General features: G+C 38.2%; 2 protein-coding genes across 4 annotated transcripts in view; both read right to left on the minus strand.

Annotated features, from left to right (window-relative positions):
* LOC138938163 (protein O-mannosyl-transferase TMTC1) overlaps positions 1–23,007 on the minus strand; it is a 122,814-nt gene extending 99,807 nt beyond the window's left edge. For all 3 annotated transcript variants that reach the window (XM_070304954.1, XM_070304953.1, XM_070304956.1), the window contains exon 1: positions 20,556–23,007. In XM_070304954.1, the coding sequence (XP_070161055.1) occupies positions 20,556–20,878 (323 nt within the window). In that variant the 5' untranslated portion in view covers positions 20,879–23,007. The remainder of the gene's footprint in view (positions 1–20,555) is intronic.
* A 157-nt stretch (positions 23,008–23,164) lies between these two features.
* The window catches only part of LOC138938185 (beta-1,4-glucuronyltransferase 1), a 117,310-nt gene continuing 115,082 nt past the window's right edge, over positions 23,165–25,392 (minus strand). Inside the window, exon 5 of the transcript XR_011447656.1 lies at positions 23,165–23,229. The gene's annotated coding sequence lies outside the window, so the exon portion shown is untranslated. The remainder of the gene's footprint in view (positions 23,230–25,392) is intronic.

Here is a 25,392-nt window from a genome sequence, read left to right on the forward strand (position 1 = left end):
GCGAGCGTTATCGCGCGACACCGGCACGTAATCAAAAATCACGAACGCGGCGTGAATTTTCGCGAGACGGAAATTCACGGCGAATTTAATCCTGTAATTAGAACAGCCAGCGTGCCGTTTGACACAGGGGTGCGGATATCACGAAATGGAGCGAAAATTAAATTCTTTTATACGTGTTTATCATATTAGCGATAACAGCTGATATTGATTATAAACAGGGGATATAGATTTCACGATCCTATTTATAGTATCTCATTTTATCGAAGAATTACATTTACAATGTTAAATGCGTAACGAGCGAGCGTGACCATTTCGAGATGTATTTGTTAATATTTGCACAATTTTGTTCTACTTAATTAATATATTTATTAAAATTAATATATATTTATTGTAAAAACTTTTATATATTTATAGTTAATAATTTTTTTTTTTTTTTTTTTTTGCCAAAACATAAATGCGTCTTATTTTACTAACAGATAATATATTATACAGATATATCCGAAAATGAAAACTATATGTCTACGATAATGTAAATCATAATGTAAGCTTATGTAATTTATTCAATATATACTACATATTGCATATATACATACATATATACTCATATATATCGCAAGTCATAAGTATTGCGATTAATTCTAATACATTGCATTAATGCATATTAATGCATAATTAATTCACTCATTATATACTCTTGATATAATGTTAAATGAGAGGAACATACGAGTATAGATATTTGCATGCCTTGGAAATTCTCTGATATATTCCCAAATTGTAATTCATATTCCGCTGTTTATATTCAAAGAATTTTAATGCGCGTCCACGTCCGCTTGTATTCTACGGTAAATGCATATCGCGCGCATCTCGTTGAAAAATATTTTATTTATGTTTTATTATGACTCCGATGGAACGTTATAATTGATGATCAACGCAACATTGCTTTAAACTGTTATGGCTTTAAATTGTTTCTCGAAAAATTGTTTTGCGAGTAACACTTGCGTCTCATATAAACGTCAACGTGGTTAAAGATGCGTCTGAAACATCCGTGGGAAATACGTCGTGCGTATATTCTTTCGCAGAGAAAAGTGTACATACGTATATACACGAACGAATCCAATAAGATTCTACGCGGAAACAGCAGAATGCGGGCATACGTGCGCGCGAGCGTGCGCAAAGATACGAATGCATTTTTCAAGAGAGATGCTGCGTTCGTCTTTTAGCAGACCGGAAGAAGCAGAGAAGGAAGGAAGGAGCAGCCAGCTCCCGGGGAACCCTTTTAGCCGGCACGTCCATTTTAATGGGCATGGGTTTTAGTACCTTCACTAGACACACGTGTGTTGCCACGATGATGCATATAAACGCGAATGCGCCGTGTGTCGGTGCCGTATATAAAGAGAGAAAAGTGCGTTGATATAATTTATGAAATCTCATTCGTTGCATGAAAACGAGAGAATGATATTATTCATGATGCAAGTACTGCGATCATGCATATGTGATCATAGAACGATCGAATCTACCTCGTGTGTATTGTGAAATCGCAAACTTTCCGCCATATTGGTAATTGATTATTAATTAATATAAAGCACAGAGTATAAAATGAGTCAAATGTTTTTGTGAGTATTTAAATCAGTATTTTAGCTTTGCATAATTTTGTGTGGCACGATATTTTACAATCGGATCATGAAAATGTCGATGGTCCGTGAATATTTTTATTATTCGCAAAAATCGCTCATCGTTCAAAAGGATTGAAAAACAGTACTAAAATGTATAAGAATATTACTATTTAAAATTAAATCACTTTTGCAATCTCTGCTTTCAAACATTGTATTTCTACGTATGGAGAGAATTATTACTTACCTTTGATACAATATATGTAACATGTAAAACGGATTTACACACGTAGCTAGATATAATATAATACAAGAGCGCGTACCCGTGTTTAGGAAAGGAAAACATAAGGGCACATTGCGCATAAACGTACTTTTGCGTATCTTTAATAAGAATAGGGAATGCGCGGGGAAAGGCGAAAAATCCTGATAGTATTCTACTCACGTAACAGTTGAAGCTCATATCGTATTGCAACTCTTTAGACCATAGGATAATGATCGGACATCGTTTTGTCGCCGGTTTGCGAAACGAGCCTGAAAGTGGTAACTTCCTTCTTCCTTTCCACCTTTACCGTGTGTAACACGGTCGCTGATTACGGCCTTTGTGCCGGTTCTGAGGATGGACCGACATCCGACATAAAAGCGTCGCCGTCATCTTTCGACCAGGCGCCGAGCGAGAGAGAAGGAAAGACATCACATTCGCGCGCGGTAGCAAACGCCGGAAAATGGATGCGTAGGACGAAAAGCGCGACAGAGGTCGGGAACGCGTAGTTGGAGGAAGAGTGACGAGAATAGCAGCGCGACATGATTACTCGACGTCCCGCATCGATGCAAAACACGTACATACACGCGGTACCCCTTTATCTTCTGTCGTAAAGCACCGCGACGCCTAAGCCGGTTTCACGCTTTAAACGACACGTCGAGATAAACGGCCAAAATGCGGTCCTCTTCGCATGAGATCATGAGTGACTTTAATCACGCACGTACCACCCCGTACGCGGTGCGGGACGACCGTTATTTACGTCGAGGATATTCGCGTACCGACGAGTTGATTTTGGCGCATAAAGCGTCTAAGAGATGAAAGATTGTACACTAATTTTATACTTTGCACAATTAATGCAGGAGAGTTGAAGAGAGAAAAGATTCGCCGCTTCAAATAAGATAAAGTTATCTACGCGAGGTGAATATAAATTATTAATTGAGCTGTTAGACAGAATAGATGTAGCGTAAAGAAACCTTGTAATGTCTTTCAATTCTATAGCAAGGAAATCATGACGTTAATGCAACATATCAGCTTTCGCCGCGAGATTGGACATGGCTATTCGTTCGAAGACTGTATTAATGCCGGCAAATGTTTTGCGACGCGCTACCGTACATAAAACCTGGGGAATGGTAAAACGAACCAGCGTAATATATCAATTCGCGGGGCCGATGCGCTCTGTGCAAGTACCTAAAAACGTCCATGGACGCATTATTCCTCGAGCACGTCGGGATGGCGCTGTCGCGTATAAATAATTTCCACCTCGCCATTTCTCAACGGGATTACGTAATATTTCGAATTAAGGCGATGGGACAACCTTCGTAAATGCCGACGGTGTAAAGCGTGCGTTAATAAAGAGCAGTATGAGCACGGTTAACGAGAGAACGGCAAGCGGTTCCGCTAATGCGCTCAACATATCTCACCCCCTCTACGCTCGTATAACAATATATATTTCCCGTTAGAGCACTCTTGGAATCACCTGCGCCCGTTTTGATTGAAAACTAATACACATCGCCGATAAGAATTTTATCTTTGCGAAATATTTTTTAAAATGTATGTAAATATAAAAATAGTGTGATATTATAATATAACATAGTCGAGCAAATATATTGCTATTTTTTTTTTTTTTATTGCCTTCTTTACTTCACGGCGCAAGCTCGCGTCGCGTTAGGTGCGTAAAGAGAGGCGAAGCGTAAAGTATCTCGTGATAAAGCACATCTTAATAAAGCGAATCGAGTGCGCGAGTAGCGAAGACAGCCGCGCCCGGCTTAATATTACTCGACGCGAAATAGGATTAAATCCTTTACGCGACAATTCCCGCACTCACCGCGCGCGCTGTATTTGCTGGAGCAACAACGGCAGACACATAACTCTCTTAAACCCAACCGTCGGTCCACAAATTACAAAACCGTCGAAGCGTTTATGCGTAAGTTATAACTGTATAAGCGATACAGCGGGCAGTAAGAAGAGATACGATGTTTACTTCTCGCAGTGTCCGCGATTATTTACACGCGATGCAGTTATGCTTTATTGTCAAGATATGCGTAGCGTTATATGTGAATATGCATATATGTATATGTATATAAGTATATACATAACATTGCGATTGTTATGAATTTTTACATGCAAGAAAAAGATTTTACTCCCGCATGCAACGCTTTTCATTAATTTTGTACGCTGCGCACGTCAATCATTGGCAATCAATCAAGAGTATAGTCGTATTAAATTAACATCAATTAAATTAACATCTCTTTGCATCATCAATACATTACGATTAATTATAAACAATATATTGAAATATTTGTTTATCGATATTTGTACAAAATAATCCGAGTACGTAGATTTATTAATGCAACATGCAATATTGATAAATTATCATTCACAGTCTCTATTGTGCTTGCAATCAGATGATATTACATGTACAATTTTACATTAGAGAGAGGAAAAAGAGAGAAAGTATATATTCATTGAGAATAGAGATATACGAATAATGTACTTGCTTGTGTTCTCTCGATAAAAGTACTTCAAGCATGTGTTTTATATACCTTATTGAACGCAAACTGAAAGACTTCTGTCTTCTTGGTGAACTCGATTGAAATGTAAACCCACATGCCATTTATCTATGAAATAGAAGAGAGAAGGAGAGAGAAATATCATAATATCGCGACAATTATTTATATTATTATTATTGTAAATAACAGTTGGGGGCAGACTACGCAAAACACGGGCTTGCACGCGAACAGCAATGTAGATAATTCTCGGTTAATTAGAGGTAGCATCGACGTCAGAGGAAGAAGGCAACGAGAGAAATTGTGAACGAAAGGAGCACAATAAATAGAGGGATCCAATGAGAAAACGACAATACCATTGAAATCATGGTTGGCTCAACGCTTACGACACTTTACTTGGGACAACGCGACATCAAAGATCGCTCGTTCCTATGCTGGACGACGTATTCCCGTAATCGCCTTCGCTGCGCTTATGCTTGCCAACCCTCCGATCTCGATATAATCACTGCGCCATTTTGTCGGTGGCCAAGCACCCATTAGCTCTGGACTGTCACCGACTGAATTGCGTCAGCGTGTGTTAAAATACGGGAGATTATATTTCTTTAAATTGCAACTAAAACAATATTTGGTAAAAACAAAACTGGGGGATTTGCGGGCTCTCTACAAAATGGAAAAATAAAACTAGACCATACATATAATCCTCTTTTATGTATATTCTTTTATATTATATATATGTATGTGCATAAAAAATAAAATATATTAAAAATTTTTACTTATAGGATTAATAGAGAAATAATAGAGTATGAAATTAAATAATATTAACATTATTAACACACACCACAAATTTTAACTTGGTTTTGACAAGATAGAATAATGAATAAATAGCTTAAAATGTTTATAAAGTTAAAGTTTTAAGCATAAATTATAAATGTCAAATTAAAACAAAAATTTGAAAAAAAACTTGTCCACCTCCAGATCTCATTAGAATATGTCTTCTATTATCCTGAATATAAATAAGTAAAAAAAAAAGGAAGAATGATCTTTCTAAACTTTCGCGTTTGTTGAAATTTGAACGGCCATGCAGTCTTAAGTAAATCTTGAGTATGTAAATTATATATAGAATACACTCGCAAAAAAAAAAAAACACGTGACTTTGATATTGGCTGGAGAGTTTTTTTAATGAGAACGCGATACGAGCTGCCCGAATATGCTTCTTCATCATTGACCATAAAAAAGCGTGTACGGTATATGTATGTGCGTCTGAAAATCTCTCTTCTTAAAAAATAGCAATCACGCGCAGGCGATGCAGCTGGTGACCGAAAAAAATAATCCTTTCTTAAGCCGAATAAAAATTACTATAGCGAGCGCGCGCGTTCAACGCACACATACATACACCGATTATACTAGCAAATTGAAATGGAACGCGGGTTAAACTTTATATATTATACGGTCGAGATACTTAAAAATTAATTTTAAACTTGTTAAAAATGTCTCTCGAGTAAATATAATACTTTTCTTTCTTCCGTGTTGCGTTGTTATTACAATTTTTATCGTTTACCATATTACTATGCTTGACGTCAATAATATATAATATGATGTTTTAAAAACTCATTATTTTTTCCGTTTGTCGTAACAATTGTTCAATAATGCAGCGTTTATTTGCCTTGGAGTTTCATTTGAAGAGTGACGCTATTACACAAAAAGCGATAAATCCAGGTCACATATTTCCGATTTTAAGTTTAGAAAGATACATTAAAGCCAATTATCATTGCTACAATACATTAATATAATTTTCATGATGTATAACTCGGCTATATTTATATAAGCGCACAATTTCTATTTATTAATCAAATTCATAAAGCATACCCAGCACATATACGGTCCGTAACAATGCGGCGAGAATCTCCCAAAACTCTCGAAAAATGCACCAGCTATGTGAGACCGAAATTGTTGCGTCAAAAGAATTCATTGTCGACGCAATAGCGACACATAGCTTTCTAGCGCGGAAGAATTATTGTATTTTCTAATAGTAACGTGTCCACTAAAAATTTGAAAAAGCTGAATTTTGGACGTGCGGTCAGTAAAATGGAAAAAAGCTATTGCGTCCGTACGATGCGAGTTTATCGAATGCGGTCTCGGGAATGCGCGAGAGGAAAGGGAGAAACAGAGAGCTTTTTTCGCGACTCCACTTTTTCGAATTGCCGGCAAGGAAAATCTTGCTGTGCGCCGCCGAGATTTGTTAGACGCATGCCGGGCAACCGTGCGAGATTTATTGCCGACCCTCGCTCGCTTTAAGAGCCGAAGTCGGGGCTGTCTTCGCGAAATTCATTACTTCGCACTGAGACTTCTCGACAGCTGTTGACGCCGCGAAAAGTTTACTTTGAAAAGTGCACAGCAAACGCCGGTTTACTCGCGGTAAGGCGGGAAACCTTTCACGCTGGCAGCTTACGTAACTTCGTTCGTTACGCTGGTGATGGGTAAAACAAAGTGCTAGATTTGTAATCAAAAATCGGTAAGCGCTAAATATCAAGACTTCTTCGGTGTATCTCGACGAGATAATTTCTCAATTTATAGTTAAGGAACAATAGAATATCCATAAAACTTTATTGCGATGCTGAATAAGTACAAAAAAATTACTAGACCCACGAAAATACGGAAAACTTGAATGAAGATAGCTCGATGATGAGAAAACCGATAGTGTTAAGGGATCTCTTGAACAACCTTCGTGCAATCTTATCGTACATCGAATAACGCGTCTCCTCGTGTATAAAATTCTCGATTCCAATTCTGGCTATGTTTGTCGATGGGGCAACCGTGGAGCCCATCGTCGCGTTCCAATGTTTCCGAGCTTCTCACCGATCTGAATGGCAATGTGGCGTGTTATGCGCAGAGCCACAAGAATCTTTACGATACCCGAGTCCGAATCGACTTGTTTAAGCGGCGGAAAAGTTTCGAGGCTCACAGATATAACGATATAACACGGACTAGTCGGTGGCAGTGACACAGCGCCAGAATAATGTATCTTAATGGCGCGACGAAACGGGAACAGCGGTAAGTGTGACATTTCGAGCAAAACGGTTCCAATTCTAAACGAAGTCCAAACTTTCTTGAGAAACATACATAATGCGGTAGGGCTCATTAGAATGCCATGGACATCGGAATAGAAACTCGTTAGCATAATCCGCGAAGTTTGGTAGTCTGAATTTCTCTATACATAATTGTTAAAATTCTGCTGCGATTTATATACTACAATCGTGTTTGACAATTTTTTCTTTGACAAAACTATAGCTTGAATCAGAAAAAAACCATGTGTACGGCAAAAATTAATGAATATCGGTAAAATTAATTGGCCATCATAATGTTTTGATTAATGATATCGAATATTCACATGTGACCAACATTTGTGAGATTTTCATATCGATTGAATATATTGATCGATCGTTATTTTTATCTAGCAAGCCGAGTCCGTGTCGACGTTACGTCATAGCCCAAACGCAAGAATGGATACGGATAGCTGAATACCATTTTCCCTCTATTTCGGCCAATTACGCGCATCCAATTATCGAGGCACCGGCCATGGGTTCGAGCTGAGGCCGGATCGTTATTCTCGCGTACATGCGAAACACGTTTCAGATATCGCCGCCGCGTGCTTTTCATTCTCCGTTTCGCCACGACCGCCCGGAAACGATGTCATACGTCATTGCCGGTTTCATTGTGATTCGCGGATAGCCGTATACTACCTGGAGAGCGCGAATTCCGCCATACTCGATTGCGCTTCGGCTCTCCGGCATTCCAATTCCATCGTACTTTTACTGGCATTGATTAGTGAGCCCGGCATCCATAAATTTCAGGAAGTATATGAAAATCCATTAGACGCATACAGAACCACGATAGGATCGACTTTGGCATACCTTTAGGTAACATTATGGGTTCGGAGAATATTTTAGATAACTTTTAATTGTATTGTCCTGTGTGCAAATCGCAATTTGAATTATAATGACGCGAATGTCACAAGAATACATTGGCGCATGAACTACAATGACGTGTTAATTCCGCTGACGGCAGTTGATAAATCTTGTGAAAAGTACGAAAGAGAGAGAACGGGGCTCACGCACATCGGCGCTGTCCATATTTTTAACATTTCTAAAGTTGTAGCGGAAAGTTGCACGGGCATGCAAAAGGGAAGTTAACTGCTACTTTGTAACGCAGAGTTCGAAATCCCCTCCGGGATGACGGAGTCCTTCGAATTTGCATGAAAAAGGAACGGGCCCCTTCCAGCAACTGGTATATAAGCTACTTCCAAATGAATGCAAATTCTTCTTCGAAAGCTCTCTCGATGAGAGTCTAGGAATTTGCTTACGTAAATACGATGTTATTGTGCGATGAAATATTGCTTCGTCGCCACCTTTGGCGGAAGCTGCGCGAAACGCATTAAATATTTAAGATATTCAAGTTTACGATCTTCATTTTCCGCGTTGTATTGCTTTAGCTTTTAGACTTTAAAGTTCCATGCTGGAAATACGATCACTATGCATTTGCTTCGGACACTATATTTTTTAAATTATTGAACTCTAATAATATTTATCGAGAATTTTTTATATAAAAATGTGAAATATGTTTTATAGAGAAATGTGTACAATATAATTGGACATATAATATAGGTGCACTGTGAAACAATGTAAGATAATTGATTACGTATATCTCTCCAGATCAGCCGATAATTGCCTGATGCAGAGAGTACAAAAATAATTATCCCTTCAGATTAGGTATTGACGAATATATATATGTATGTACGTGTTTGCGTCTGCGTCTGCGTATGTGTGTACAAGATCTCTAAAGCACGTAATGATACGGTGGCGTGTCGAGAGGTAATAAAGCACGCTAGACTACGTGCGATGTATCGGGTATTGGTCGATCGAATCGATTACAGATTTCTATGGAAACGATGAAGTGAAATTTGATCTCATGATTTGTCGCATACCAATATTTAAACTCACTAAAGATAATCTTATGCACAGTTATTGTCTGCGAACTAAAAAAAAAAAAAAAAAAACATCTCAATTTGATGTACATATTTCAATATGAATCTAAATTATTGTTGGAAAAAACTTGCAATTGTGTTATTAAAAATGTATAAAAATATAATATTATAAATTTTTGCTCTGTTTGTTCCGTAAGAAAATTGCCAGGTAACCCGTTGAAACATTCAGAAATCTCGGATAATATCGACATCCTGCCGATTTAATAAATTCTCTAAATTGATTTCATCGTGCAAGCGCGCGCGAGAGAGAGAGAGAGAAAATTGGGGAGATTGAATTTCTCCGTGTCTACATCATTTCACTATCAATTTAGGGAATCGAGGCTCTCGATGACACTCCTGGCCCCCTTCCATTTCTTACAGAACAGAATAGTCACCGACGATATTGGCCCAATTCGCAAACGGCCAACCCTTGCGAAGGAAATGGATCTTGGCATGAGACTAGGCTAGGAATCGAATCAGACCTAATCCAGCTGACCACGTCGATTTTAGCCTCTAACCACCGGAGTAATTTGATGCCTCGAAATCGAAACTAATCAGTTTCGCTACGCGCTTAATTTATTCCTAAAGTTTGTCAAATTTCGTAATTTGACTCAATTTATCTAATTTTTTATCAATATATATATTTTTGTATATAAAAAATATATTTATATAATAAAAAAACATTCTATAATTAAATAGGAAAAGATGAAAAAATAGAAATAAAATTATATATATAAATTCATATTTTTGATATAATTTTTAAAACATCTAATAAAAGACATATATTAAGATTTATTAAGTTATTAAGTATATCAGCAAATATACTTTATTTATTATCTCTGAAAATTAAAAGTCCATATAATTAGAACTATCATTCAGACATTTTTGTTAAAAATTTCAATCACTTGGTATTTCGCATTTTCACTTTCAATAGTTTCAATTTTAAGCCTATTTAAAAAATTACATAGAGGCTGCTCAAAAATAATTCTCGAAACCTCGTGTGACACAATAGAACAATCGAAATAATGGATAGACGAGATGTAAGCTACGATACCGACAACGTCGTCGTCGTCGCCATCCTCCTGTCCACTCGTGTTTTACTGTTTGCGAGTGTTGAGCCTTGCTAAGCTCCATAGATAACGTTTTGCCCTTCGTACATTGTTCTAGGAGTTTAAACAGATTATGCCCCGACGATGGTTAAACGTAAATTGCTGCCCCAACTATATCCCTGTTCTCATCGAAGATTGGGCGACCTTGCCATGTTTTTTGTGAACGTATCTATTCAAGTTACTGAAGAGAAAGTAAAAACGCGAAATATAAACTATACTCGATTCACAGATTTAAAGAAGATTAATTCGTATTTTAAATATTATATTATGTTATTTATATGAATTGTATTGCAATACAAAGAATATTTTAATATTTTTCTTGACAAATTTGTATAAAATGATTTAACTTCTTATAAAGTTATGTTAATTTAAATAAGAGGAACGTGCGTTCTCTCTTCTCTTTTATTCATACATAAATAGCTTTATTTATCAATAAATGAGATAATGAATAATTAAAAAAAAAATACAATCTCGAATGTATCGCGCGATTAAATGTTCAGAGATGAAATTCAAATTTCAAGTGTTTTCTAATTTACTATAATTCCGATATATTATCGAAAGCGCTGATGGGGAAGGTAGTTACACATTTGTGGCTATAGACACGACGACTAGTCACGTTCAAAATGCGAATCCGTCACGTGCCGACGATCACCATAACGGAAGATTCCCGATTCCGATAACGCGCTGCATTTCCCTACCGCGGCCATATCCTTCCCAAGGGACGAAATGATGTCTACAAGTCGGAAAGGCTATTGAGAGAGTCGTGTTTTTGGTGGTCCCGTTGCGGTAAAAGGGAGGCAATCTGTTCTGCCCCAAGTGTACGGACATTACGGAGTAGTTGGTGATGAATATTGACAACCAATAAACCATAAGGACGAACCTATTAGGGAACCCACTGCTATTACGAGGAATCTCTTTACTGCGCCGATTCTCTTCGAATAAATCATCATAGCTATTCGTATTTCTATCGACGAATGCCGAAATAAATGCGCCGATTGATTCATGGGAAAATATAATTCATTCAGTACGCAATTATCGCAGTGCTCACAGTTTCAAGAGAAAGATATAAAATTTCTATGCTATATTCTTTCCGATTTTTACTCGGTTTTACAATAATTTTATAATTTAAATTTGCAACAAATGTTTGAACGAATTATGAAAATAAGTTATTTATTAAACGACGTTCGCATTATGACAGTTACATGGAAAAAGAAATATACATTATTCTGTTTCTTTTTTCTTGAAATTTCAACGTGAATTTACTTTTGGCGCTCGGAATTCACTGTTAATTAACATTTTAAGGGAAGGAGAACAAAGCTTCCCGGTACAATACAGAAAGAAAAGCAACATAGTTCTTTAATCTTTTTGATGTCTTGCTTACCACAGTCATAATGACGCCCGCTATTACGAACATTGCATTTGCAACCCTAAGAGAACAGCTCTCGATACGCTGTCTATTTAACAGCCCTGTTATTCCATCACGCGCGCGACGACGGTCTACGTGAGAGAGGCAGGGAAAGAGGTAGACGGTGACGCTACAAAATACAGTGTAATAATGGAAGAGAAGGGCCGTTACTATATTGTAATACTTAATTAAGCTCTCTCCTCTCAAGTGACTCAATGTCGCGCGGGTTGCGGAAATGATAACGTAGAACGGAAGTTGAACCGACGCACGACCGATGCACGGAATTACAACGGCAAGAGAAGCCATACATTTTATATTACTCGGTTTACGATTGCCCGAGATTAATGTTACGGCATTTCGCTTCTCTGCCGGGCTTTACTGCGATACAAGTAATATTATGAAATGTCGCTTGCGTCTGCGAAAGAAAAAAGAAAGAGCAAAATGCCGGAAGAGAGAGAAAGAGAGAAAACAGGCACGCGTCAGCTATCAGCTATCGTATACGTTGGGTTCAATTTTTCTAGATCCGGATCATCGGAAATGGGAAAAAGTACGATTCATTCTAACTGATGTGTCTCGCAAAAATCAGCCGTGAAATCAAAAGATTATTATATTATTTTTGCCATGATGTAATACGTATATAAATTTCGCATGAATTCTTAATAATTCTTTTTCCATTTTACAAACCACTACACGATATCACAATATCATACATACCACGGCGTATATCGTTGCTTTATGCATTCTATTATATTTTCCTATGCACTGTCTGTTTTTTTCTTCTCAGTCGCTGCGCTATCAGTCTTTTTCAATACTGCTAAATTGAACCAAAAGTTATTTTATATTCTATATACAAAAATGAAAAAAAATTAATTTGATGTGTGTTTCATTTAAAATATCGTAAATTCTCATAAGTATTTATTAGTTTTATATAAACTAAACAATAATTAGCAGAATCAATAAATATTACATTTAGTAATATTAAATCTAATGATGCCAATTTTGTCTCCAATATAAATTACAGGCATCAACAAACATTGTTATGAATAATAATGGCATTGATCTATTCTCTTCATTGTCATTGGACAATGTTGCGATTCACGAAAATACGTAATGGTCAAAAACAGGGAGAATCTCAAGGCATCTGATTCAGGGACCAGAATGTTCTTAGTCATTGCGAATAAATTAGAAGCCAATACAATACACTAGAATAATGTAATCGTGACACATAAGTTTCTATATGAATTATTTCCTCCTTGATTACGCATTGTTTCAGTGTCATCAACATGAGACTTAATAAATATTTAATGCTCTAATAAAATTCAATGAGCTTATTATTATCGTACAATCGAATCTCGAATCTGTATCATTTCATATTTTACTGACGCGCTCTCGACCTTAATATAGATATTATAAATACAAGCTTTGCGCCATCGAAATAAAGAAATGCAAATAAAGAAATGGTCTGACACTTTTGCGTGAAAGTTCGACTTTCCGAGATGAGAAAAAAATTCTTCACTTTTATACATATTACCAAAAGCGCGTGATATTGTTAAAAGTGTTTGAAGCGCATAAAAGATAAAAGAAAAGAGATGAAAACACGAATCTCTCAAAGCATCTTTAATTATTATGTCACACACACATACCAAATATTATATAACACTATCCAAAAAAACGTTAATTCAAACAAACACTACTTAGATAGAAAGCATATAAAGAAAATAAATAAATATAATTCTATATACGTTAAAAATATGAAAATATTCAAAGTATTTGTACATAATTTTAACTGTTTTTTGATATTCTTCTTGAGATTATATTTTTATCGATCTACCGCATTTACTTTGGAAATTGAATCATTATTTCTGGCACTGTTCCTATACAAACTCTGGGCAAATCGTTTATAGCGGGTATCATAGCTTATCTTACGTCTCAGATGTCATCTTTGTGCCGTACAAAGGCAAGTAATTGAACTCTTTTGCATTGAAACTTAGGAAGTTAAAGGCCTCGGGGTGTCGCTTGAAATTAAATTGGCTCAAGCGAATAAAGCCATTTAGTCTTGTCCGTTGCACAAGGGAGTGTACAGAGAGGTATGTACATGTCGTAAATTAAATTCTTTAAATAATATCGATAATATAATATCGATTCCCAATGATAAATCCTCCGTGCAATATTTAGTATTATTTTTGATTGTACGTCGTAAATCGTAAAGTAGATTAAAGAGATCTTTAATTTTCTTAATGAGAATTTCGCGCGCGCGTATACTGACGAAAATAATAATATATAATTTCAAAATTGCAGGATATAGATAAAAAATAATGCCTGATGATAAAAATATATTGCATAATGTAAATAAAAAACTAATGTTTAATATTCAAGATGTAACAATTCTATTTATAAATAGCATAAATTAACGCTTACGAACTTTGTCAGCGTGTTGTAACGTCAAGTCTTTGCGAAGAGAAGCGCCTTTACACACTCACACATACAAGGAAACGATTTATTGTTATGGCGATACGTCAATCAGGTAACTATAGCACGCTCAACTTTGGAACCGTAAACTAATTACGACGACGTAATTAAGTAATTAACTATCTAGCGCGGAGAAGGCTGCAAAGCTTCTCGATCCATAACTCAGTCGAGCTATGTGTGTGTGTACGCACATTTAAAGCTGATGCAATTTGTGAGAGTTATTTTAGAGTTATGTAATTAACTAGTGCACTATTCATATATTTAATTATAATATTTTTAGTAAATTAATTAATTCTGATGAATAAATCCCGTGCGAAATACATTTGTAAATAATTTTTCAATGTATATTATTTGTATTTACGGATGGGATCAAAATTTCTAATAATCCATAGCTAATAGCAAAATTTAACAGTCTAAAAATTTTACATATATTTATATATCTCTCTAAATTTTGGAAAATAGCATCACCGTCCACGGGTTTTAGACCTACTTCCTGATTCATATTTCAAGACAAATCACATTTTTCTCGATAATCACCCATTATGCCAGCGCTTAATTAGCCGTACTAAACAAGGGAATCTACAGCAGCGTAATAATTAAACGTTGATAATGAGAGTTTCGACGAGAAAACCGAGCCACGGCTAATCAATAATTAATATCTTTGCCGGACATTCGTCGCGTCGCGATCGGGGTCAATGAAAATTATACATATCCATACAACAACGCAATAAAGTGTTCAAATCTACAAAGTACCACGCTCTTTTGTGAATATGTGTACTTGGATACGCGCACCGACAAAAGCGTTCTTTAATATACGCGCACCATCGAATGGGCGAGTTTACAGCGCTTGCTCACGGCACGCTTTTGGCACGAGAGAGTCACGAAAGGCTCCAGATGAATCACTGCACGGCACGAAGTACAGTGATATAGAATCAGCTAAACGCGCCCCGAGAATCCAATGACGTGCGTCCATGCGGAAGCGAATTATCTTTTCCACCACCTGTACCTCGTACCTGATTAATTCGCCGTTCCTCGATCACGGGACAACGCTTTATCAAACGATTTTTAAAAAATTTAATGGCACGCGTCCATTCGATTTTACGATTAATCGAGGGGAAGTATCGCAATCTTTACTACGTCGGAAATGAGCTTCGCGGCTAAATGAGCGCGAGATGTTGTGTAGAATGTCAAGAACAAGCTTTAATATATACGAACGCGTATAAGTTATGCATATATTAAAGTCTTTTCGCGGAAATTGGGAAAAGTAATATGATTCTTAATAAAGATTTGTATGATTTTATAACGCGATGAAAATATTTTACAAGATATTCGCCAAAAATTTTTAATTGTATATGACTTTTATTCGTTTCGTATAATGTGATTTATAATTTAATAGCAGCACTGTACATTTAGTAGATGTATATTTATGGTACATTTATTAAATTTTCGTAAAGCTTAAAACGCAATGATAGATTTATTTTCTCTTCTTTAAATTTGCAAAATCTCATCTTCGTTTGTGTACAACGTGGCCTGTATGTAACAAGTCAAAGTACGCCGGTCCAATAAACGAAAGTAGTACATCTCGGAAAAGACAAATGCGCTCTCCAGGTTCCTCGTCACGATTGGGTTGAAAGAATATTCACAGATACATAAAATCGTACATTCTTGTCGTATCTGAAACTAGAATGTCCATTTAGCATCGATATGCAAGTACGGCTCTTGTCGTATCCCCGAATATACTTGAACTAAACAGTTCGCTCATGAAATTGTTCTACCTGAATAACTCAAATAAAACGGGAAGAACTCTCTATCCGCCGTGAACCAAGAATGCCAGAAGGAAACGCGATGCACTTAAATGTGGAAATGCCCACTTTCGAAGTGGAAGTACACTCTCGGATGCGATATCTCTTTCTTGAATTCATACCAAAATACGACTACATTGTCGAATTTATATTTACATGATTTCCTTCCGTTGTTCGTATACCACAATTATAACATTATTTAAATAATCAATAACATAACATGCGATATTATCGATAGTATAATCATTTTGATATTATGTTAACATAAGACGCGAAAATGCAAGTTTTTTTGTCGACAAATTATATCTGTTATAATTTGTTTAAAATAAAGTATCAACATTCCATGCCATTAAGCAGAAAATTAAAAATATTTATCCTTAAAATTTATTTTTATAAAATTAAGAATATTTATCTTCTTGCATTCATGAATAATTAAATAATGTCTTTTAATATAAATTCGTATTATTGTTACATAGATTTAAAATATGTAAGATGTAATTAGATAATAGTTTTATATATGGAAATTGACGGATTTGCATATTCGTGTCTTAGATATGGAAATAACAAGATATAATAATATCGTCACGTCAAGATTTCAATGATATTGTAACTTTACGGCGTATTTCTACATCTTGAAGATAGAGATACGTGCCTTTGAACTTTCTTGCATAGAACAGTATATAGCATGATATCCCAATATCTAATTTAATGACGAGGGTTAGCTATAAGACTAAATGAAATATTACGGTCAACATTATCGAATGTGAGGCGTACGTGCCAGGCAAACGCAAAGCTATATCAGACGTCTAAATTAGAGTTTGCAGCGCAATCATTCACGCGTGTCACTAATGTCGTGGAACGAGATTCCACCATACGCGTGTGTGTGTCCAGTTAAGTAATTTAATAATAATTATTCCCTCGCAGAGGGAGGACGGCCGCAAAACGCGGCCCATCGCCACTGTCGACCGACTCATAAATCACCGGCTAACGCTTAGCGGACTTAGTCATTGATCGTGATTTAACTGGCAATGTCAGTAAAATGCTAACAACTGCACCGAGCCGGTAAAAGAGAGCGTTTGTGAGCAAATAAACGATCGGTCAAGTCTTATTTATGTATGAGATAACTTTTTAATCGATGTCACTTAATGTCTTTTTAAATGATAATTTAAATGTAAAGAGCCTAGAGAAAAAGAGGGGTCTTTCTTTAGAATTCGCGAATCGTGCTTCGATATGATGTACAAACAAATCGACGTTAATAAATTTAAATAATGCTTCAAAGTTATACTGGCAATTGCAGAAAAATCAGTGGAGATCCACCGACATGATTTTATCGTCAAGTCAAATCGCGTGGCACCCGCTGTTTTTTTTTTTTTTTTTTTTTTTTTTCCACCGAATATGATGAGACGAAGAACGATCTTCGAGGAAACGATATAAATTCTAACTTGCGGTAAACGCGATTATATCGATGCATGCGGGTGAGTATAATATGTATTAATACACTACGGATGCGTTGGCGAATCCGTTAGAAGAAAACATAATAGAGCCACGAATATTCCGTCATACACCGAGAAGATTTCTTTTAACAAAATTGACGTAAACAACGCGATATCACGTGAACGTGAGAACGCATACTATATTAATTATAAAATAAATGTAAATTCAGTGTTTGCAGAATTTTAATAATCTCTCTTAAACGCATCAGACTTAAACATGGAGCAAAATATATATTACAATTTAATATGAAATCGAGCGAATATTTTTTTTCAATTTTAATCGAAAGCGATTATTAACTCGCGCGTTTCGCGAATTTTATGAAATGTTGATAGCTTTTCATAAATATTGAACTCATGAATTAAAACAGTCTATTTTGGCGCAAACTCGATAAACGGTTATTTGATTTTATCCACTCTTTGTACTTTATCGAACTATATTCTAGCGGAGCGTATTCCACGGTCAGTTTCTATTTGCGGCCGTAATAATCTAACATAGTCGCCAACTCTCTCGTAAAGTTCGCTCTCTCGCAAACGTGGAAACGAATCGCTCGGCGAGCTTTCTGCGTTATTCATTCGACGCCGCCGTCGGGGTAAAGACTCACGCTCGACCGCACTCGTAAATTATTTCCGGGCGAAACGAAGTAGCTGAAATACGTACAACCTGCATGAAATCCCATTTTTCCTATCAAATACGTGCCCACGCGATTCTCCGCACTGCAAATAACTGTGGGTAACTGCTTTTTAAATACTCCTTTGCGATAAGGTACGCCGTTCGCACAGCTGATATCATCTCAATTAGCACCCGTCGCGTCAAAAGCATCGGCAAAGCGATCAAACGGAGAATTAAATATAGGGAGAACGATCGTCGGTGCGACTCTTCGAAACGATATGTCATGTATGTTGAATACAAGATTATCCACGATTATCTTTTCGTGGAGGTAGCTTATACACGTCGCACGATGATATCGATGATGAAGCGTGTAAAAGCGAGCACGGCAGAATACGACGGTTGCTTCGAGGAAACACCCGGGAATCTCTCGGAAACTTTAGAACGGTCTGAGTGTACGGAAGGCATCGGGTCAACTGCCACAAATGTACTCTGGACTTTCGGGATCGTCCCAGTACGTTTTCATCCGCGAACTCGAATCCTCAAAGCAACGTACAGTAAGCGTCGTCAGAGTTTCGCGGCAATAAAGAAAGTGGGTAACGAAAAGAGACGCGTTGCTCGGAAAGGATAGAGAATGAGACACACATGCACTCGGAAGGAACGCGCAATTGTCCAAAGCTTTTCACCCGGTATATCGGCAACTCGAAGCATGATTGTCCACAGAGAAAGAATTATCGGAATAAAGGAAATCCAGCATACTCGAATTCTACTTTCTTGCGACTAGGTCATTTTATCGCAGTCGCAACAAAATGCTAGAATAGATTATTAAATAAGATAAAAGTATTCGTATTTGCTCGCTCACACATAATATATGTATGTATGTATACATATATACATAAGCTTCGCATCAAATAACGTATGAAAGCGTAATGTATCAACCGTCCCGATAGACAACTCTCTCGCCTTAACGGCTAACACATAAATCTTCGCTCATCCTTTTAACCGCATGTCAATGTAAATGGCGCATTTTCGCTCATGCATAAATTACTCCTCCACTCGAATCGCTTAGCGACAACAATGAGAGATATCGGGTACCTCTTCGCCTCGCGCGCGATATAAAGGCAGTCTCGCGCGTCAATGGCGATTTGGATCGTTAAAGGCTCGTCTTCACGACGAGACGAATGCGGTTAGCGGCGCGCCGCGGCGCCGGCGTCCTCGCATCCGCCCTAGGATTATAGATGCGTTCCACTTCCGATAACGCGCGAAACGTGAAGGCGTTATGCTCTCGCCCCCTTTCCCTTCCCTCCCTCTTTCCCGCCTATCCCCGTCCTCCCGCGTAGCACGTTCCGCGACCGAACACCTCGTCGAAGTTGGCAACAGCATCTGGAGCGTTAAGGGTGGATGAGCGATGTACCGGTGTCTTGCGGTGTGATGGATCGTCCAATACCAGCCAATATGCAGTATTGCACGTGGAGTGGCAAACTGGTATCCATGCATCAAATCGGCGGGCAGTGCGGGTAGGGGGAGGTGGATGAACGACAGGAAGGGTGGGCGAAGGGAATGGAAGTTTCGTGTGCTTTACACGACACGCTACTGCACACACTATCGTATGCTCGGTCGCCTCCGTCGTGGTCAGAGAACAGTTCTTGCCGTTCTTCGTAGTACTACCATAAGGTGCATCTCCGATTGCAAGGATACCTATATATGTATATATATGTATATATATATATATATATATATATATATATATATATATATGTGTGTGTGTGTGTATGTATTATGTATATACGCGATTCTCTCGATGTCTCGGTAAGAACGGAAGATATCAGTGCTGCTATGTAGCTACGTGGTCGTGCCATGTGTTTGAAACGTCAGGCAACTAGACACGTTTCTCGAGACAAGCTTTTGTTATCTTATTTTATCCGAATAGTCGTGCACCGAATTGTATTCACTTTTCTGTTTAACAGATTGTTCTAAGAGGTCAGAGCTTGACGAATAAAATGCAAAAAAAAAAAAAAAAAAAAAAGAGGAAAGAAGTTACATAGAAGAAAGTGATTTCATTCTGTATTATGTACTCAAATGATCGAATATATAATTTTGTACAATAATATGATTTCTTGTCGCATGATGCATCTAGTCATTTCTAGTTCATTTCAGTTATCTCGAATGTCGCCGCATTGAATATCACAACCGAGTCGATTCTTTATCGAATTTCCATAAATTATTGTATAATATAGAACCCAATAAATGTGACGGAGAGAAATATTGACTTACCGGAACGTCAGAGTGGTGAATGGTCGATAACTCTTATGACTATTGATGCTCTCCATCGGAGTGCCCCAGAAATCGTCGTTGAGCACGCTGCTCCACGATGCCTCGCCGATCACATCCCTATTCCTCACCACCGCCGGTATATCGTCGTGCACGAAGTCGCAGTCGAGCGCATTGAGATAGCAACCGATCGCGACGAGGGCGACCGCCGCGTAGATGCACCATCCGGGTGGCTCGTTCGCCTCGGTACCATTGCATCCGCCGCGCCCGCCCCTCTTGGCCGACGTCTGACAGAAGCAAGAGGAACCGTTGTTCCGTCGCTTCATGTTACTCGGTGCTGCTTGATACCACGCAAGAGACAAACCCTCACGTTCGTTCGAATCGCGAAGCCCGAAACGCGATCACTGTCATCAAATCGTGAACCGTACGTTTTCGGACGCCGTTATCTCCTGCGTGGAATTTGTTCGCATTGCCCGCTGTTACTACACTGATCGCGATCGGAATCAGCTGACTCTCGCATTTCTAAGACGAGCGCTCAGGGAAGAGTTCACGCGATCGACAGAAGACGCGGCTGCGTCTCCTCGGCGTTTAAGAGTCGCTTCTAAATATCACTTCGATCGCGAACTCCGGCACATTTCACGATACTTATTTTGTCGATAATCTTGTGAGTAAATAAGTCCTACAGGATAACACATTGGCTTTCGAGTAAGCTCTCGATCCAGTCAAGGGGACATGATTTCTGCGTAACATTCGCGGCTATACGACGCGGTATCTTGCGGTGCTAGCCGGTGCCTCGCGTTCGATTCTCCCATTTAGACCGTCCTCAACGATACCCCGAGCGTTCGTTCGTCTCGCGGTGAGCTTGATAAATGACTGCGGGGGTTCATTATTTATCGGGTCGGCCGGCCCGACCGTGTCCTAGATGAAGGGTAGCAGCGGGTTTCGCGCGCGAACCTCTCGCTACGCGATTCGGATAATAGCTCTTGCGCGTGGACTTTCCTCAGAAATTGTCCCCATGGGGGAACCCAAGTAGATTCTTTTTACGTAACCGCGTAACGACGTGACAGTTCCTTACCGCGCACGCGACCGGTATCGTACCGATCCAACCACAAATCACTGAATCTTATGGATCATTACGGATTCTCCCGGCGGAGTAAAACACGATATACTCACTTAGCGCGTGACTTAAGTGACATTAACGAGATGGTTCTGTAAACTGTGATTTTGTTCCGGAGCAAATCGCGGTCCGATATTTCGTATATTCTCATTGTTATCCGTCTACTCGGATAAATGTTCTTGTAATTTCGTAAGCACGAGTTTTGCGATTATGCTTTTATCTTATATTTTACGTGTGCTCTTTTATTCAATATTTAGTATATCAATTATATCGTTTTTATCGTCATAGTTTAGCGTGCTTCTCGAGCATCTTAAGAGTGAGGAGTCCTCGTCAATGGATGCTTTACTCCGTTGCAGTATCGGGAGAATTTCATAGAATTATGGAGAGCAGGTTACAACGCCGAGAGAGGACGGCTGTATGACCCAGATACTCGTAGCGAGAACTCCTACGTCGCCACAATTTTACTATGCATATAGATCTATACAAACGGCTCCTATCTCGCCGGGGACACGGCTTGAAATCCTCCGCGGCAGCGCCTTCATCTCCCGCCAACCCCCTGTTTCTCCTTCACTATTGCGCGCTTTTCTATCTTTTTTCCCGGCGCCACTACCGCTTGGTTGCTTCTTTCTTATACCTCGTCTTCTTCCAGCTTCACCTCTCGCACCGTTGAATCCAATCTCTGGACAAGTATCGCGATAATTTTTCCTTCCGATTCTGCTTGGTCGGCAACCCAAGATCCCCAAGATTTAAACTTTTGATATCCCGATGACCGATCTCACAGATTCTCGCTATTTGCCTCCGGTGAGACGATACTCGAGCGAAAAATGGAGCATTCTCAAATGATCCGATGATAGTCTTTCAACGATCGTCTTGTTCGTACGCGCCGATTTGTACTGAGTGACTTTTGGCGGAAGGACGAGAAAATTTCGCGAGATAGAAATAATGAACAAGTTCCAATTATAGATATACAATCATTAGAATTTAGCTTCAATCATTTGAATTTATCGCAATATTCGATATATGATCTTTTTCTGCGTGATTGCTCTACCTTTCATTATAACTTTTATATATCGCATGATGGAGGATGTGATTTGTATGAAAGACGCTTAAATGCGATTATAAAGATAAAAACAGTATTTTTCCACTGATCGGTAATATCATCAGAAGTTGATGATAACGAATTAGCGATGGAATCGACGCAGACACCTCCCGACGATCTGTCATCTGTTATCGCGCATTTTGCCGATCGACACGACGTGCAGATCGGTACGCGTCGCACAACGTCATCGGAATGTCACAGATCACGACGACAATCGGCGTCGAGCTCGGACGGGTCGTCCCGACGACGATAAGCGCGAGACTAAGGGACGACGGCATCCGCCCGGTTATATACCCGACGCACTCTGACCCGCAAAGCCGCGCCCGCGCACGAGCCACCCCCGGGGCTTTCCCTTCTGCCTGCACTCTCGTGCGCCTTCCCTTTCTTCTTCTTTCCCGTTTGCCGGCACCTGCTCAACCTTGGACCTCCACTGACGTCACATTGTTTACCCTATGGTTTACCTGCCGGAACATCATCCCAAAAACGCGTTACGTTCAAATGATCAAAACTGAAACCATCGGTTAAACGATGTCGTAATTAAAGAAAAATGCTAAAATTGACAGTCGCTCTAGGTAAATTAACTTAAAATATACATGTGACATTTAATAATCATTAAGAAACGGTAAAAAGATGAGATTTAGTAATTTTATTAAAGTTATCGTGATATGTATGTATATATTTAATGGTCCCAATTACTCCATTTCACAGATTTTTTGCAACGTCTATTATCTCATTACTAGCTCATTTTCAATAAATGAAATATTCAATTATTAACAAAATTTTTAAAATTCATCGCGCTACATCTTGCATTAAACGCTTAAAAGCACATTAGATGTTACGGACAAGATAACAAAGACAGTATCGGGCAATTATTTATTACCTGTATTTCCGAGGATATCTCGAATCTAACAATACAACGAATCACGACTCGCGAATCAATGAACGTAATGACGGTACGAGCTCGTTACCGACGACGATGATACGATAACGAGCTCGTAGTGGCAGAGTGATGCTGCATGGTATATGATTGAATTCGGCTACATCGCGTGGCATCAACAATTCTGATCATATATCAAATTGAAATTACATCATATCGAGATACAGTCATGTATATATGTATAGTATAATTTTAATTATTGCCTCCAATCATTATCACAGGTGAAACAATTATAATGTAAACATAACAATAACTCACGCGTAACGATTTATATGTAAAGGTAGAACGAGACTTCCGATATGTAGAATTATAAGGAAACATTTAATACATATTTAATAATATCTCTGTTTAGAAATATTTATGTTAAAAAGATGCATCTTAAATAATTTTTTTAGAGTTTAAGAATAATAATTCAGAAATATATTATATGCATATAGAAAATTTTGCTAATCTAGGAATGTTAATTTCGGTACATTTAAAATTGCAAAATTGAACTTAATCATAAGAAAGATTATCAAATAATAAAAATATCAACATATAAATGATTGTAAGATAAAGCAGAATTGTAAGATTATAAATGATTGTAGGATAAATCAGAATTTTCTTTATCACTAGTAAGCAAATTTTGCAGGAAGTTATAATCGAGTAAGATGCCAACATTCTTCTACCAAGAAACTTAATATTAGCGACATGACTGTCGCTCAAGTAATTCGCATAATGTACCCAGAGTTCGCAATTAATGATCATTTAGTGTAATGGCTCCGAATAGCCGTCAGTGACACGATTCGCAAGCGAGCACGGAACTTTGGCCCACCAGCACGCTGAACTTCCGTGTGAATCCACTTTCAAACTACACAAGAATTTTTAATTACGACCCTATAGAACGAAAAACGCCACTTACGTGTCAGGTTAATGGCTCTTCGCACTCGAAACGTCGGAGGAACGCGGATTTGTCCCTCATGACTCCTAACGAGTTTTTATTCGCCGCAAAAAAGACCAAGCGCGATTATTCACGATAACTATTTTATTCGCACATCTTTATTCTCTTCAGATCGAATTTGTCATATATCTATAAATATCTCATATATTTTCCAATTATTAAATCCTATTTTTTTTATTTTAAGCTACATATTTCTGCTGAAAGTGTGCTGAGGAGATATTTACCATACAATGTCGAGGAACGTTTAAAAGATCGATCCGATAGACAAGATTTTACCGTGGCGTGCGAAAATGACGCGCTTAAATCATTTCTTTCTAGATTTCTTGTTGAAGTATAAATTGGTTTTATACTCTGTCAAGAAAGTTTCTAACTAGAAACTTATAGTCGCGGAACAAACGTCTGCAGACGGCACTGAAATATAGTGTTCTCGTCGCGCCTGAATATTCAGCGACTTTGCTCGCGCGCTACCTATGGTATACTTCGTTATATTCGGTTCGTTATATTGCCACCATCTTTGACCGTATTTAATAATGCACCTAATCGACGTCGGGCGCCTGCCCCATGAGAGCAAGGTCCGCCAACGATCGTGAAAAGGTGTCGGCGCCGGGTAAGTAAGGGCGGCTGCGATAGGAATGCTGGTCTCTTCATGAGTTTACCGAAGAGCAAGGAAGAAAGAGAGGTACAAAACGACTTCGTCTGAAATAAAGATAAAGGCAAGTCTAGTCCGCGTTCACCTTGCTTTCCGCG

Source organism: Polyergus mexicanus, unplaced genomic scaffold, assembly GCF_030449975.1.
Source record: "Polyergus mexicanus isolate NDT 795.1 unplaced genomic scaffold, iyPolMexi1.0 SCAF_12, whole genome shotgun sequence".
In the NCBI taxonomy this organism is placed as follows: domain Eukaryota; kingdom Metazoa; phylum Arthropoda; class Insecta; order Hymenoptera; family Formicidae; genus Polyergus; species Polyergus mexicanus.